Below are 16,276 nucleotides of genomic sequence, written 5' to 3'. Positions count from 1 at the left end.
CCCAAGGACTCTGTTAACTTTCTGCCATCATTTGGGGGTTGCACTGGAAAACTGCATTGCTGCCACAGATTTCCTGACACAAATGCGTAGCCTGTCCTTAGGAAGGCAGGTCAGTCCAGATTATTGATCTATATTTCCATTATCAACCTATATTCTGCAGAGTGTAGACTCAGCTCTTTTATATTTTTCTGACTGGAGAGGGGACAGCAGACAGAGTTTTCCTCTTAGAGTGAAATATCTTGTCCTCTTGTCCTTCCCTTGTTTGCCTAAAGCACAGGACAAAAAGCAATGGTGCCCTGCTCCTAGGTGATCCTCAGAGTGTGTTGAGAGCGCAGAAGAGTCTAGGTGATGCCAAAATTGCCAAATCCCTAAAAGATGGCATTTGTTCAGATGCAGAGAGAAACTTTGACTTGGAGCTTCCCACAGCAGGCACTGTTGCCCCTTRGCACTTCCCCAAACACTGCAGGCTGTTCAGCCAACACACCTCAGACCTGTCCATCTTGTTATATTAGCCTCAGGGCTTTCTGCCCTCTGATGCACACAGCTTTGTAGGTGTATGCTGGTGCTGAAAGGGCTCATACCCCTGTTGAGCTGACAGCCATGTGCTGCATGAGTTGTTGCTGATGCAGTGGGACTAGACTGTAACCAATAAGCCTGTTTTTCTTATGTCTTCCTTTTACTGTATTCACTATATTCAAAGATGGTGTGTTAGGTTATCCATCTCCCTTGTACCTTGTGTTACCTTTTACCCCAGGGCAGTGTAAAGTACTGCCAGTCAGATTTTTGGAAAGCTTTATTCCTGCTGTGTACTCATGTAAGTGACAACATCAGGTACCTGGCCTTTGTCTCTATTATTTTCTTTCCCTGTAAATGCCTCACACCCAGATGGTGCTGTAAAATAATCACAGCCACCACTATTACTGACTTGTTACCAATCTATTTTCAGATTTACAGGGGTGACTGCTAAATTCGCACCACGCAACTTCCTTGAGGGCCAAAACAGGCAGTCTCCTGCCTTAGGGGCCTAGGGACAAGTCTATGATCTGAAATACAACAGTATCCACCTTCCCTGTGGCTGGAGTCACTGAGTTCCTGTCCCGCTCTCTTACAGTCCAGCTCCCACAGTTCCCACTATGGTGCTTGGGGCCGCAGCGGGGCCTGGGGGAGCCGCCGCTCCAGCTGGAACAGCCTGGCTCGGGGACACAGCCTGAAACACAAACCTCCCTCCACTGAGCACGAATCTCTCCTTTCTGGGGAGAGACACAGGGCAGGAGATGGGGGACAAGATGGGACTAGAAGGATGTCTCATCACCGCCGAACRCTTTCCCTGGACAACAAAGGCTCCTGTGACCTGATGGAGTTGGCATCAGTCCCATCTGGCTACAGAGTGACCCGTAAGCCAGGGGCAGCATCAGGAGCCAGCGAGCATCAGGATTGTAACGGTAAAATGCCCAATATTGCGAAGGAGATCTTCCCAAAGATGAACAATCGCAAGGAGCGGGGAGAGGATGATGAGGAGATAGATTATGTGAGTATTTGGTTCAAGGAATCTGAGGCTGCACCTCAGTGTTGCGGGAAACACCAACTCCATCCTTAATGTTATGTTGCCCTGCCAAATGGCTGGGAGAGGCTGCAAAAGATGCTTTAAGCTGCAGGCTGATATTTAATGCAGGTGGGATCTTTTAAGCCCAAACAAGCCCAGACCACATTGTTGGACTCTCTGCAAGGCAGTCATACAGGTGGATGGTGTGAGGAAAACAAGTGTGAGGCATGTGCATGATTGCTCAGAGGCTGTAGTGCAGCCAGTGATTTCTGCAGGTTAGGAAAGGTCAGGCTTCGTGAGAAGCAAGCGCTTTGCCAAGACAATGCTGATAGATCAGAGCACCAAGTACAGACACAAGAGATAAGGCAAGTAAATTCTGCTGTGCCAGCCTAGGAGCCCTCAATGCCAAACTGTGAGCAGATCAAAGGATGGAAAAAATGGAGGGAGAGTCAGTAGAGATTTGAACAGAAATATATCCTGTAAAATGAAATCACCTCAGAGCCCAAGTACAACAGAAGGCCATCCTCTCCTGGCCTTTCTGGGCTGGGATCTCTGCTTCTCATTTAGCTGAAGTATCTAGGATATGCCATACCAATGTAACAGAGCCACTTCCACAGCTGTGAGAAGAAATCGTGGACAATATCCTGCATTAGGAAGGCCACCAACAGTTTCATTTCTATGCAGTTTGGGGTTGAAATCAGATTCTGAGAGCTAAGCAGACCTCAGCAGAGCAACTCCTCATCAGTGGTTTGGTGCTCTTTGAGTCCATTTCTTCATTCACGGGCTAACGAAAGGCAGACCTGTGGAAGTGGTGTGTCTGGGGATCTCCAGGTAGTGGTGTTTTAGGATCAGATGGGAAAGAAAGAGTGCCTTTGTTAGGCAAGTGGGAAGATAACCAGTGATAGTCACTTCTGTTGCGTCCCTCCAGAGCCTGTGTTTTCGTATCCGGAAAATGATGGAAGTCTACAAGCCAGACTGGTGTGAGTTACGAGAGGACTGGTCTATATATCTCTTCTCTCCACAAAACAGGTTTGTGCTATTTTTGCTAGTAGAGGGTTGAGGAGACAGATTCTGTTGCAGCAGCAGCAACATCCGATAAGCTGGATGTTAGGTTGTAACTTAAAGCTTATCAGGTAAAAATACTTTTGTCTCCTCCATCTCCACTTCTCCAGCCAAACAGCATTTCTCTTCCTTGGTTCTGAAGATGAAAGGGAAGAGGAGAATCCTAAATGGCTGTTGTGATTTTTTTCCTCCCTTAGGAGCATTCAATTTTTCTCTTCAGGAATCATAAATATTTATAGTGAAGAAAGACAGGGAATACTGATATTAACTAAAAAAGAAAAAGAAATGCATTATTAACAACTCCATAACACTGATATTACCTCCCCRGTACAAGAGCAATCATTTCATTTTCCATCCTGGTTCCAGTTTATCAGCAGCCGTATTATATCTTTTAGAGCAAAGTTAGTATTCTTTGTGTCTAGAAAAACATTTTAGGACAAATTCTTCCTGCTGAAGTTGTCTTCCCATAAGAATAAAATGTCCATGCGCCTTATCTGACAGCATTCAAACAAGAGTGCATCACCTCTCGGAAAGAATGGGGTTTCATTATAGCTCATGGAGGAGRGCTCCATACGATACTTCTGTTAATGGGCACAGTGTCTTTCAGAGCAGCCAGAGATCTGTTCCCCATGACTGCCAGACTACCTGCATTTCCTCAGCTTTCAGGATGTGGCTGGTTGCTGTAAAGAAGTACAAAATGTGAGGCAGCTCTGACTCTGGGAGGGAGACTCAACCTCTCCTCTGCCGGGCAAGAGAGAAGCACAATGATGTAGTGGGTAGGAGACAACTCAGGCACTGGGTGGCAGATGGTGATTCAATTCCTTGCTCTCCTACAGACTTGCTGTGTTACCATGGACTGCTCTATGATATTGCCAGGACAAGGGACATCAGTATATGTGACAGGAAAGCTACTATGACTCTAATCGGAGCTCAGTTTTGGCTAGAATGTGCTATTCCATCCTCATAGCTCCGTATATAACTCTGCCCAAGGCACACRTGCCTGCTTGGATTTATTTTGCAGGTTTCGTCTCCTCTGCCAAACAGTCATYGCTCACAAGCTCTTCGATTATGTTGTGTTGGCCTTCATCTTCCTGAACTGCATCACCATTGCCCTGGAGAGACCACAGATTGAACACAGAAGCACGGTGAGAATTCCCTCTTTCCTACTTTTTAGCATGACCTCTAACAGAAGCTCATAAGTGCTCCTGGCACTGATACAGCCTCTGGACAAACCTTGGCATTAAACACTAACTCCCACACATCTGTTCAAATGCCTGTGAATTAGTAATTCACATCATGTGTGGTTCTGCTGCAGGGTCTTATAATAGGGCAATCCCTCTTTATATTAGGGTAATCCTAGTTCCCTCTGTTAGAAGACAGGAGAGTCCCACAGGCTACCTTGGTAAGGGATGGCTTGTCAAAGGGACAGGGACTGGAAACTAAAACAAAGAAGTAACTTCCATATGCAGCACAGCCTCAGTGGGAATGGTACGTAATCATTCATGTACGGTACTTTTGAGCTGAACTTAGTGATGACTCAGACTGGCATGCCAAAGAGGTGACTGAGATGATAAACGCAATGGCTTTTCCTGCACCTCTGCCTTAGCTGTCCCACAGAATATACTGTGCTTACACACAGCACAGCAGGAGCACTTTAGGATGAAGTCCCAGGGCAGTGGGGACTCTGATCAGGACTAAGAGGCATTGATTTGCAGGAACTATTGCATACCCCTTCCGCTGTGTTTTCACAGAGCTGTGTGGGATTTTGTCCGATCTGTGACACAGGGTAGAGTCAGAGTGTAAGATCTTAAACCAGCACTTACCTTTGCCAGGGAGCAGTGCTTTTATTCCCTCAACTTTCAGACCCTTCACAGGAAAGCTAAAGATACCAACTTCATAAAAGGGGYCTCACAGAACAACAGGAAGAAGTTGAGATACATTTAGGGTTTTTCTCTGAATTTTTGTTTGTTTGTTTGTAGGAAAGAATCTTTCTTACTGTGTCCAACTACATTTTCACAGCAATTTTTGTAGCTGAGATGACACTGAAGGTAAGTTACTGAAGATGGACTACTCAGAGGCTACTCAGAGGCCTTTCCCCATGTGACAGGAGCAACATGGTTTATGTTTGCTCAGCACCCCTCCATAATCTCTCCATCTTTTCAATGGATCAGCCCTGCAYCCTGCCTTGGTAAGGGCAGATATTGCCTGGGGTTCAATCCCCTCTAGTCTGGCATAGAAAGGACATTTATCCTAGTCTTGAAATCCACAGGGATGTTAATGTCTGGGAGGAATAGCTGGGCTTCAGATACAAATTTTGTCATAATGTCAAATGGCCATTCCTTTTCTTCTAGGTCAAGAGTGAAGRCTATAGCAACAACAACATTAATAAAATGCTTTTAGTTGAGATAATTATTCAATAGGTATCAAAGTGCTTTACAACAGTGGGCAAATCTTGCTATTCCCCTTTTGTGAKGAAGGAGTCTCAAAACTGAGTAAAGAGAGTTTCAAAGCTGGGTACCTTAAGTTAAACACTCTAAAATTCATATCTAACAAAGGGTATGATTTTCAGGGTGTTCAACTCTAAGGCCATTGCTGTCATTAGTACTTGCTGGTGTTCAGAATTGCTGGAAATCAAACCACTCATTTAGGAATCACAGTACAGATGTCRGTGCCCAATTTTACCTTCCAAAAAAAGGATGAGCTCTGGACAGGGAGAATGACCCCAGATCTATGAAGTGGCCATGAACCTTCCCAGCCATGTTCTCTTTGGTGTTCTGTTGCTCAGGGAGGCAGAGGAGAGGTGAGAAAACTCCATGAAAATCCTGCTGAAATGTCATTCCAGAGCATGGCCTTTTTATTTCTACAGTTACATGCCACTGCTTTCCCCAAAGACATCTTCCTTCACAGCCTTTCAGCAAAAAAAAAGAGGCAGTGAGATTTATTGAAGTATGCAGAATGAGTCCTTACTGCTACCTCAGGAAGTGTTGGGTGAAGTTAATAACTATCTTCCATCCTCCTGCTCTGTCTGTGGCTGTCCTCTACAAGGCAACATGAAGATGAGCCATTTAACCCATGGTCCTCTCCCCTCTCTTGCAGGTGGTCTCTCTAGGCCTGTATTTTGGGGATCAGGCTTATCTCCGCAGCAGCTGGAACATCCTGGATGGCTTTTTGGTCTTTGTGTCTCTCATTGACATTGTGGTCTCTGTGGCCTCCGCTGGTGGTGCCAAAATCCTGGGGGTGCTGCGAGTCCTCCGGCTGCTGCGTACCTTACGTCCGCTCCGGTCAGAGCCCCACTGTGCACTGTTCAGCCCTCTTACCTTCCCACTCTGCCCCCAGGAGGGGTCCCAAAATCAGACCCCACTATGCTTAGAGCAGTGGGCCATGGCCCTGCATGCATCTGGCAGCTGTGCCAAGCAAAACGTGGTATTTCACAGGTAGCAAGTGTGCTTGTTACAGAGACATTCTCCTTAGCATTTCAGCTCTTGGAGGTACCTTGTTAGACAATGAACCATGGGAATGGAAGAGGCTTGTTGGCCTCTGGAGTGTTTTCCACTGAAGGATTGTTGCACAGGGAGAGATGGAGCTGAAAATGCATAGTTCAGGGCAAGCATCACTTCCCTGTCCTTCTGTCACCCCTCACCTTCCTTGCCTTCCAGAGTTATCAGCCGAGCCCCTGGCCTGAAGCTGGTGGTGGAGACACTCATTTCATCTCTCAAGCCTATAGGAAACATTGTCCTCATCTGCTGYGCTTTCTTCATCATCTTTGGCATCCTGGGTGTGCAGGTAGGGTTGTTGTTATTGGGCAAACTGCCTTCCATGCCCCGCACCCCTAGGTTAGGGAATCTGCATCTCCAAACATTGAATCGGGCATAGGGAAGTGAACAGAGCAGGAGGGACAGGCAAGCCAGGAASCTTGCAGCAGCTCACCCACCTCTCTGAGCTCTTCTGTCACCCACCATAATGTCCCCACAGCCCTTGGCAACAGCAGCTGGAGCTCAGCAAGCACAAATGTGGCTGGATGTGTGAGATGGGAGTTAATGTTCGCAGCTAGCAGGAGGGCAGGGTTTGAATCAGCACTATAGGGAGAGGCCAGGACTGGCATAGGACAAGACTATGCTGGGCACATCTACACAGTGCTGCAAAGGTAAGTAGCTCAGAGCCTGTTTGTATGATCCCTGCCTGCAGCCAGTTCTGTTTCTCCCCCTCACTCTGAGCCCTAAATCCACCCACAATCTTCTTTTATTTTTTTATTTAATCCTCTTTATTTTTGGCTGTTGTGTTGCAGAGGAGCACAGGCGTGGGTGTTACTTCCATCTCGGAGAATGCGCTATACTTAGTCTGTTCTGATGAGTCTGTACAAATGCACAATCCAGTATCTTCCATATGGGGAAAGGAGCCCTGGRCAGAAGAACCACATCAGTGCAGTTTTACAAAAAAGTATTTGAGAAGGAGGGGATATTTTTTTCTGGTTCTTTAACCTCAGATGAGATCTTTTTTTCCTTCAGCTCACTTGGTAACTGGGAAGCAGAAGGGGAGACTGCATGGCTCAAGGGACTGAATAGAAGACTTTTTGTCCCTTGGGCCACTGGCTCTAATTGGGCTCCAAAAGGCTGCCCTAATGGCTTCCAGATGGTGAGAACTTACAGTCACTACTGACCTGGGGCAACGAAAGAGGCTAAAAAGCCAGATGTGGGTTTAGCAGGTTGGCCCTCGGTCCTTAGCAATGCATGATGTGGGAGTCTGTACTCGATATCTGTCCTCTTCCACCTGGCTCGCAGCTGGAAGGAGCTCTGCAGCTCATCTGCCATCTCAGGAGCATTTTGATGCTCTGTGTGCCCTGGGAGAAGGGACACAGCTGAAGGGGAAACGAGCTAATGGAGTTGCTCCCCTCCTGCAGCTCTTCAAGGGAAAGTTTTACCACTGCCTGGGAGTTGACGTCAGGAACATCACCAACAGGTCCGACTGTGTGGCCGCCAACTACAAGTGGGTGCACCACAAATACAACTTTGACAACCTGGGACAGGTGAGTGTGCCTATAGCCCCCTTTTTTGGTGTGAGTCCAGCTCATGGCTTGTCTCCTTCTCTATATGCCCCTTTGCAGGGCACAGATGCAGTGCCTGAGAAGACTGATCCYCAGGCCAAGGAGAGGGGTTGTTTTGCATGGATATCAGTGCAGAATGTCTGCCACTGGTGGATGATATCAGGATGACACTTACAGGTTACAAAGGGGAAGAAAAGGGGTGGCAGCAGAGAGCTTAATTTTCTTTCTCTTCATGCTATGAAACAGATGTTCTCCAAGACCTCTCTCCTGTGGTGGGTCAGGCTGCCCTTGGCTTCCTGTCCCTCCCTCATTCTCATTCACAGTGTTAGGAGTGGGTTTTGATCTGTGCAGAGACACAGGCAGGAAGAGAATTTCAACACTATGTGTTAGAATGTAAAATCCTAATTTTTCCCTGCCTGCCAGATACACTTGCTCTGCATATGGTGTGTTTTGTGTGTTGCAGGCCCTGATGTCCCTCTTTGTTCTGGCCTCCAAGGATGGCTGGGTCAATATTATGTATAACGGACTAGATGCTGTGGCTGTTGACCAGCAGGTACAAAAACTTCCTTACRAAAGGACCTTCTCGAGTTTCTTCAGGCTAGTAAGGTGGAACTGTGCTGCAACATACTGCTTCAGACACCTCTCTCTGATAAGGAGGCTCTTTTAGGGCTCTTCTGAATTCTGCGCTCACCCAGCTGCAGTGGGTCAGGATTAGGCTATGTCCATGCAGGGAAGGGCATCTGTGGCTGTTCCGTGGACGACTGTAGCAATTTTCACCCTTTATTCAGTTTGTATTGCATAGCAGCAGGTCTTACCACTTTGTAAAGACTTGGCAACAGTATCATGTGCTTTTCTGGGTGTGCTGACTTCCTCCAGCCCCRTAGATGGTTACTCTAATACTCTGTAAGCAAGGACTGTTCAGCTGCTGGCCACTATTCCTCCACTGCTAAGGCAAGGACAATACTACAGTTGACTACAGTAGGGCTGGTGCCGTGCCGTAGGCCTTAACCTTGTGGGTGATGTTACATTTACCTCTGAACCTCCACACAAGGTGCTTCTACTGGCGTGTAGATATGGTCTCTCYTTGCCCTCAAGCTGGAGGTGTTTCTGATGCCTGGATTGCCCATCTTACTGCTTACTGGGGTTTACCATCTGTAGGTGGGATTGTATCTGAATTGTGGGTGACTTTGTAGAGGCGAACCCTTGCCCTTGACCTCCATCTGCTCCATCTAGGCAGGCTCTGTTTTTACCTGCTGGTGCTAAAATCCAACCAGCCAATCGTAAGTTACTCTGCCTACTTGGCCCTACTCTGCCTGTAGCCACTCCTCCCCTCATTTCCATAACTCTACCGCACCTCCCTGGCAGCCAGTTGCCACAGTGGTTTCAGCCCCTTCATTTCCATACYGCCAGCCAGCCAAACACAGTGTCTCTGTTCTTGCCCCTCCGCCAGCCAGTGATCAACAACAACCCCTGGATGCTCCTCTACTTCATCTCCTTCCTCCTCATCGTCAGCTTCTTTGTGCTCAACATGTTCGTGGGGGTGGTGGTGGAGAACTTCCACAAGTGCCGGCAGCACCAGGAGGCTGAGGAGGCACGCCGGCGGGAGGAGAAGCGCCTGCGGCGTCTGGAGAAGAAGCGAAGGAGTAAGGCACAGCCTAAGTGTTTGGTCGGTTCGTAGGCCAAGGTTTTCTGAGAAAAACCTCCTCTTCTTTTTCTTTCCTGGACTGGTTCCTGAAATTCATCGCTTACGCCATGCTCTCAACCTTCCTCCCTGCACCCCTGCTCCGTTGCTATGCACTACACCGGGGCAGTCTGAGGAAGGGGGGGGGGTTGGCTGAAGAGGTCTGTTAGGAAGCTGGAGCACCAGTGAAGCCTCTTGGGTTTTAGCACTCTGCCCCTCAGGAAATAACACATGCCAAAAATACATGAGTGTGTGTACAGGCATGCACCATCAGCACAGATCTTGTGCGTATTAGTACTCCTCCAGGGCTTCTACAGACCTACCTGGGCATCCTGTACCCCAGCTTGTGTTTGGAGGAAGACTTGGACAGTCTGTCCTTCATGATTAAACCAAAATTAAAATATGGGGGAGGGGAAAAACACCCCTGTGTTTTGTTTCTAGTTCTTTCCATCAGTTTTGTGGAGTTACTCCTTGGTCTCCCAGACCCTYTGGAGGGAAGCAAGCCCTTTCCCTGGTGTTTCTGTCCTCTTCTCTATTTTCATAGGAAAAAATCACAAAGGCACACTCACCCCTGGAAATCATCACTACTACCCCAGACTGATGGTTTTCTTCCGTTCACAGCCTGTGGGCATGCTTTCCTTTCCTCTGYTCCAGTTTTTTTCCTCTCTTCTGTGACACCCTGGGGTCTCTCCTGGAACCATCTGCTCCTTTTTATCATTTGTGATCTTAATTTGTGGAGGCATGAAATGCTGATTTAGCACCATTCCCACAAACATAGACTAACAGATTTTCTTCCTATCACTCTTTTTCTTTTTTTTTCTGTTTATTTTTCTCCCCATTTCTACTTTCCTCTTTTTATGGTATTTTAATTTTTTCCTTCCTATGTCCTCTATCTCTTACCTATCCTTTTCTTTTCTCTCTCTCTCTCCCCTTCATTCCTTTTTGTTTCAAAACCTATCCCCACTTCTGTGCTTGTTCCCTGATTGGTGTGTCTTGCCCATCTCTCTCTTTCTTCCAATTTCCTCCTAACTCTTCCCCTCTCCCTCTTTCCACTGAAGAGGCACAGCGTTTGCCGTACTATGCTACCTACTGCCCCATACGCCTCCTTATTCATTCAGTCTGCACGAGCCACTATCTGGACATCTTCATCACTTTCATCATCTGCCTCAACGTGGTCACCATGTCGTTGGAGCACTACAACCAACCTGTGGTGAGTGAGATCATGGAGATAAGCCCTGCCTCTAGTAATTAKGTTATTTTGCTGCAGCTTTCTGATGATCACTGTTCACCAGAATAGGTAGGAGAGGTGAGTGTCTGAAAAATACTATGAAAGTGTTGCAAGAGTTAATTCAGTAAGGCATAGTTATGAGAGGAATTTGGTATGCATCCAGAAAGGTAGCCCCTCTTCACACATTTGTTATCCATTGAAATCCATAGATAATTAGGCATCCTAGCAAGAATTAGACCCCTGGAAAGCTTTGTGGAATTAGGCTTCTGAGCTTTGTATTATTAAGTGGGTGTGTGCGTTACGCAAGTCTAGTTATCTAGTCCACTTTGTATTTTCCTCTGGACCCCAAAAGGAAGAATGGTGGAAGCAACATAGTGCTTCGGGAGCTTCAGCCTTTGCATCAGATTTCCAAATGTCAGTCCAGTTCTCTTGTCACGCGTCCTAACRTGTGAGGACTAAAGTGTCTGATTGTGTCTTATGAAATGAGATCTCTCTACCCAACCACATTTCTTTCACAAGAGAAACTGCAGGAGCAAGTGCTGAACAGAGCCTCTCTCAGCTGCAGGGAGTTATTGCCAGTAAAGGGCCTTGAATGCTGAAGAAGCTTTATATTTAGGCTGGGGAAGACCAAGTTTCTCAGTCTCAGACTCAGGTCACTCAGTTCCTGGCAGACCTCTGGAAGGAACACATGCTGCATATATAGAAAGGAATTTCTACCTCTTTATGTAGACAAATGGGTATTTGTTCAGTGGCATGTCAGTTGATTTARGTGACAACTGTGGTGTCTGAGGAGGTGCTGTTCAAGTTAGCTCAGGCTTTGATGAGGAACTGAATCTCTGTCATCATTCAAATCCACTGCCAAGTTCCTCTATGTTTCTTGCCCATTTTGCCCATCTGTCTACCTTTTATCTTCTCTTTACGGTGCCCATAATTCTGCTCTGCAGGAACTCTCGGCCACTACCTATTCTCAACCTCATGCCAGGCCTTTGTTCCTGAGCAAGCACTGCTCTTCCTTACTCCTCAGTGCCTTCCTCTGTAAAACAGGTCTAGCCATGCCAGCGTGCTTTCAGGCTCCCCTAATCAACTCTGGCAAAGAGCTTTGAACCTCTTCAGTAGACATGCCACTAAATGCTGCCTGCTGGTCCTTGGTGGTGGAGAAGGGGCCACACATGGAAGAACCRGTAGTCCACAGCTGAGAGATATGGCGCACACCAGCCCCAGCTCAAAGCAGAGAGGAAATTCCTTCCATCAGAAATGGCCATTCTGCCTCACTCCATAGCTATGTCAGTGCCACTAACAGGACAGTAGCCGGGTGGCATAGGCTATGGATAGTGGAGAAAGCTAATGGTACTTGTTGAATTCTCCTCATGATCGCTTCCTCCTCCCTTTTATACTGAGCAGTACAGGAGAAAGGAGCAATAAACAATTCTTAGAGCAACATAGGGCAGAGGGGCCAGCTGAAGGTTGCCCATAGTAGGTAGCCTCCTCATTGATATAGGTAGCTTGGGGCAGCTTCCCTCTATGCTGATGAATTTATGGTGCTCGGGAGAGCCCCCACAGATTACATGCTTGGTGTTGTTCTCCCTTCACTTCTTTCACCCTCTCTTTCTGCTGGCAGTCCTTGGAGACAGCCCTCAAGTACTGCAACTACCTGTTCACCACTGTCTTTGTACTGGAGGCAGTGCTCAAGTTGGTGGCATTTGGGCTGCGACGATTCTTCAAAGACAGGTGAGCAGAGGGGTTATGTCAACCATGGCTGTGGGACAGCTGGATTTGGGGTGGAGATTTTGAGGATGGATCCTTATCTGGAGTGTGAAGCTGTAGCAGAGGGTGCCCTGAGTGCCTCCCTGTACTGTACAGCATGGACCTAGCTACAGCCTACATGAGTTGTAATGCCTACATAATAGTTGTACAAAAACTGCCTCTTTGTTGGCATCCGCTGACTAGGCTAGACAGCAAGGAGGTGGAGTTAGAGACAGCGTGGGTCTTTTTTTGCCCTTGAGCCAAACTGAAAGTGTGCTGAAACTGAACATATATAACCATGCTGATTTGAGGTAGTAAGGCCATAAAAAGCTGAGCCTATTAGTCAAAGTATAGCACCATAGTAACATAACTCCACACTTTCAAATCAGTTTGGCTTGCCTCTGGCTGTTCAGGGTGTGTGCAAAGTATATCTCTGTTTGTCTACAAAAGCCCATATAGGCTGACTCAAAGTAGGGCCTTGGAAAGTTTAGGAGTGTTTAGGTTAAAGTGGAATGTTTAGGTTAAAGTGGAAACAATATGCTTTCTCTTTCAGGGAAGTGGAAAAGTTCTGTCTTCCCTTATTTTCTTTAATTTTTCTTCTTAAGGTGGAACCAGCTAGATCTGGCCATTGTGCTGCTGTCTGTCATGGGAATCACATTGGAAGAGATTGAAATCAATGCTGCTCTACCCATTAACCCCACTATCATCCGGATCATGAGAGTGCTGCGCATCGCCCGGGGTGAGACAGATGCTGGCTGGAGGCAGTGGTGTAGGCATACTTAGGCTGGGATTCTGCACTGAGCACTGACTATAGAGTCGTGGGCTCCTCCTGTCCCTAACTCTGGGGGGAGGCAGGGGARTGTGAAGGGGACAGCCTAAAGACTATGGCTTTCTGGCTTCCTCAAGCTGGTTGTTTAGATATAGTGATTTTCACAGGATGTGAASGACTAGGAGATGAGGAGATCTTGTGAGAGAGAAATTTTCCCCATTATTCTTTTATGGGTAAGTATTATTGTGGTGTTTGGAGAGGGGACCACCAGGCCCAGGTTGAAGCTTTCCTAGGGAGAGAACCAAATCTTCCTGATGATGGCAAAGACATGCTAAACTGCCTGCATGGACAGTGGCAGGAGGAAGAGAAGTGATGAAAAGCATGAAGAACGGGAGCAGAAGGAGAAGCGTGATATACATTGCTGAGAGAAAGAGGTTTCTTGGCTACAGAGTGTCTCAGCAGAGTGAAAGAAACCCAGCAGACATGAGAGGACAAAATAGTATTTAGTGAGAAGGTGGATAGACTAGAGGAGAAGGAACCACTAGGATTTTGCAGTCAAAAATAGTGAGCAAGTGGAGAAAGGGGATGAGAGGGACAATCCAGTTGGTCTGGGCAAAGGGAGCCAGTCACCTGTCTCAGGTGCTAGTCACCTAAAGGATGGACTTTCTGAGCTGAGTCTGAGTGACACTGCTCTTGTGCTTGTTGTGGCAGTTCTGAAGCTATTGAAGATGGCCACAGGAATGCGAGCACTGTTGGATACAGTTGTTCAGGCCCTGCCACAGGTAAGAAACACTAGTCTCTCCTTTTTTGCACCTGTTTTTCCAAAGGGTCAGTTGTCTTGGTGCACATACGCTCTCAGAGATGGTGTCTACTCAGTGGTGCAGGCAACTGCCTAAAGATGATGTCCAGGTTATTGTCCAGGGATGCAGTTTACCTCAAATCTTTATTCTCTGTTGGGTGAATGAAATAATGCTTGGTTCCTGGATAAGGGCAGGTTTCTTCCCATGGTATCTAGGTAGTGTCTACTGCTTGCTGCTAGTCGCCAGCTACTCTCTCTACCCTCCTCTGTAAGAGGGGGAGAGTGACTGGCAGCCATTTCAGGAGGAAAGCAGGTCAGTGCCTCTGCCACACTCACTCTTCCCCACTGGTGCCCCTTTACCCTGCTCTCTCTCATTCACAGTGCTCTCATTCCTGTTTGTAGTCAGTGCCTCCACCTTCCTACTTTCTTTTCTTCCTTTCTCCTCCTGGATCCTTACGCTTTTCTGAGCCTCTCATGTATGATAAGCAGTRACGCTCTCTGTTGTGGCTCACGCAGCCGGCAGTTAAGTGTCTACCGAAAGACAGCTAGACAGAAGGATTTCATGAGCTGTGAGAGGCAGCTGTTCCTGAACGAGATGCTGACATGGGGCTTTACCCAGGCATCTAGCCCAGTGAGAGGATCCTCCATGACGGATGAGCAGCCAGGGATACTGTTCTCCTTTGTTTTGGGTCCTCAAGGGAGAGTTGTTAAGAAAGGAGTAATGGCACCAAGTCATTCTATTGATCACACGTCAGATCATTCCCCTGGCAGGCCTGGAGCAGGCAGCTATCTTGCATAATATCAAAATGCAACAGTATTTGTCAGCTGATTTATCAGCTAATGTGCCAGTGTTCATGAGTGATGCACGGCTGAAAATCAATCTGAAAACAGCGTGAGTAGTTACACAAGAAATTTACTTCTGATGTCAGTGACAATAAATGATGTCGGTCTGAATTAGAGGAATCATTTGGGGCCAAAATGAGGGGAAAAGACTGTGATCTTTCTTGAATTCTGCGCTCTCTCCAATTTCCCGTGCTTTTTTATACTATTATTATATATAAGCACAAATTATTATTGTATAATCATGTATATATTGCATATATAATAATATCCTGTGCTATCCAGGGTAGCCGACATATCCTGGACAATGGAAAAAAACGGGAGAAAAAGGGTGTCTTTATAGCAGGCAACTTYGGGCTGGTAATATTTATTAGTTCTGACTCTGCTGCCCCCAGGCTGGCTCTGTGCAGCCTCTTTGCACCTTGTTCTTTTCCATTCCAAGAGCTACAGCAACTCATTTGCTCAAGAAAGAATCTGGAATGGAGCATGTCTCCAGATCCAGTGTCTATGCAGCTGTGGCGTGTTTATTCTGCAAATCAGATAAATGCACACAGGTATTAAGAAGTGACTGAAATAGTATCCAGAGGCCCTCAATAAGAGGACTCTGCAGTATATTTGCACTTACAAAGTGGAACACAACTTGTACTGCCAATATGTAGAGAATAAATAGGAGAGAGGGAAAATGTTCATATCCCTGTCGTGCARATTGAGAAACAGTTATCAAGCAATGAAATATTTTGCTCAGGACACAAAGAGCAGAGTGGAGACTTCGGTCCAAGCCACTGAGCCCTACTATGGTGTTAGTCATGAACCACAAGTATACTCTTCCTACTTAATAAATTCCAGCTTTTCTCACACACGTTTACCTTACATGGCTCCTCTGYTAACCAAGATGATCTGTGTTTTGGAGGTCATTAATATCTGCCACAAAGCCTTCACAAGCAGGTGTCTAAAGATCTGGCCTCTAGGTATTCCCTGGCACCTAATAACAAGCAGGGCTTAATAGTCCCAGCATCAAAGCCAATGAACAATCCACCTCCTATTGACTGGCTTTTGCTTCCTTCTATAATAAGTTGGCTTYGTTTAATGAAATTATATAATAGAAGGATCAAAAATCACAAGTTGTGTCAAAATCTGCACTTAAAGGATTGCTGAAATCCCCTAGTTTCACTGTTAAAAGATTGAATTTAGTCTCCATATTTTACACACTGACTCTTCAGGGAACAATTGAATTATCTGTWATATTATTCTCCAAGATTTGTTGGCTTTGGCAAAAGAAGCAGTTTAAAATAAGCTGGCCTTTCCCTTGCTCCTTTTCTTCCTCTCAACCTTTCTCTTTATGTTCCTGGACACAGAGTCACATCAGGGATTTTGGCTTGCTAATGGCTTATAAGGCTTCTCCAGTTCTATTTCAGTTCCCCTCCTGTCTTTGTTATACTTTTTAGAAGTATAACAAGAATTTTTAGAAGAATTTTTAGAATTCTTTAAGAGTCTCCTGGAAATTTAGTCCTTAGCTGAATTTTATAGTTTTATCATGCTCTTTTTTTTTTTTTTTTTTTTTTTTTTTTTT

At 46.4% G+C, this 16,276-nt stretch overlaps 1 protein-coding gene across 1 annotated transcript in view; it reads left to right on the top strand.

Annotated features, from left to right (window-relative positions):
* Positions 1-16,276, top strand: part of CACNA1I (calcium voltage-gated channel subunit alpha1 I) — a 181,843-nt gene that overhangs the window by 151,955 nt on the left and 13,612 nt on the right. The window contains exons 17-29 of the mRNA XM_085323614.1: positions 1,112-1,528; positions 2,472-2,572; positions 3,627-3,750; positions 4,585-4,653; positions 5,702-5,886; positions 6,262-6,388; positions 7,503-7,628; positions 8,110-8,199; positions 9,097-9,289; positions 10,386-10,537; positions 12,174-12,283; positions 12,904-13,037; positions 13,779-13,849. Of these exons, the coding sequence (XP_085179740.1) occupies positions 1,112-1,528; positions 2,472-2,572; positions 3,627-3,750; positions 4,585-4,653; positions 5,702-5,886; positions 6,262-6,388; positions 7,503-7,628; positions 8,110-8,199; positions 9,097-9,289; positions 10,386-10,537; positions 12,174-12,283; positions 12,904-13,037; positions 13,779-13,849 (1,899 nt within the window). The remainder of the gene's footprint in view (positions 1-1,111; positions 1,529-2,471; positions 2,573-3,626; positions 3,751-4,584; positions 4,654-5,701; positions 5,887-6,261; positions 6,389-7,502; positions 7,629-8,109; positions 8,200-9,096; positions 9,290-10,385; positions 10,538-12,173; positions 12,284-12,903; positions 13,038-13,778; positions 13,850-16,276) is intronic.

This window comes from Rhea americana, unplaced genomic scaffold (assembly GCF_003343005.1).
Source record: "Rhea americana isolate MKP2758 unplaced genomic scaffold, rheAme1 scaffold_85, whole genome shotgun sequence".
Classification (NCBI taxonomy): Eukaryota; Metazoa; Chordata; class Aves; order Rheiformes; family Rheidae; genus Rhea; species Rhea americana.
This window is presented reverse-complemented; position numbering and strand designations above follow the sequence as displayed.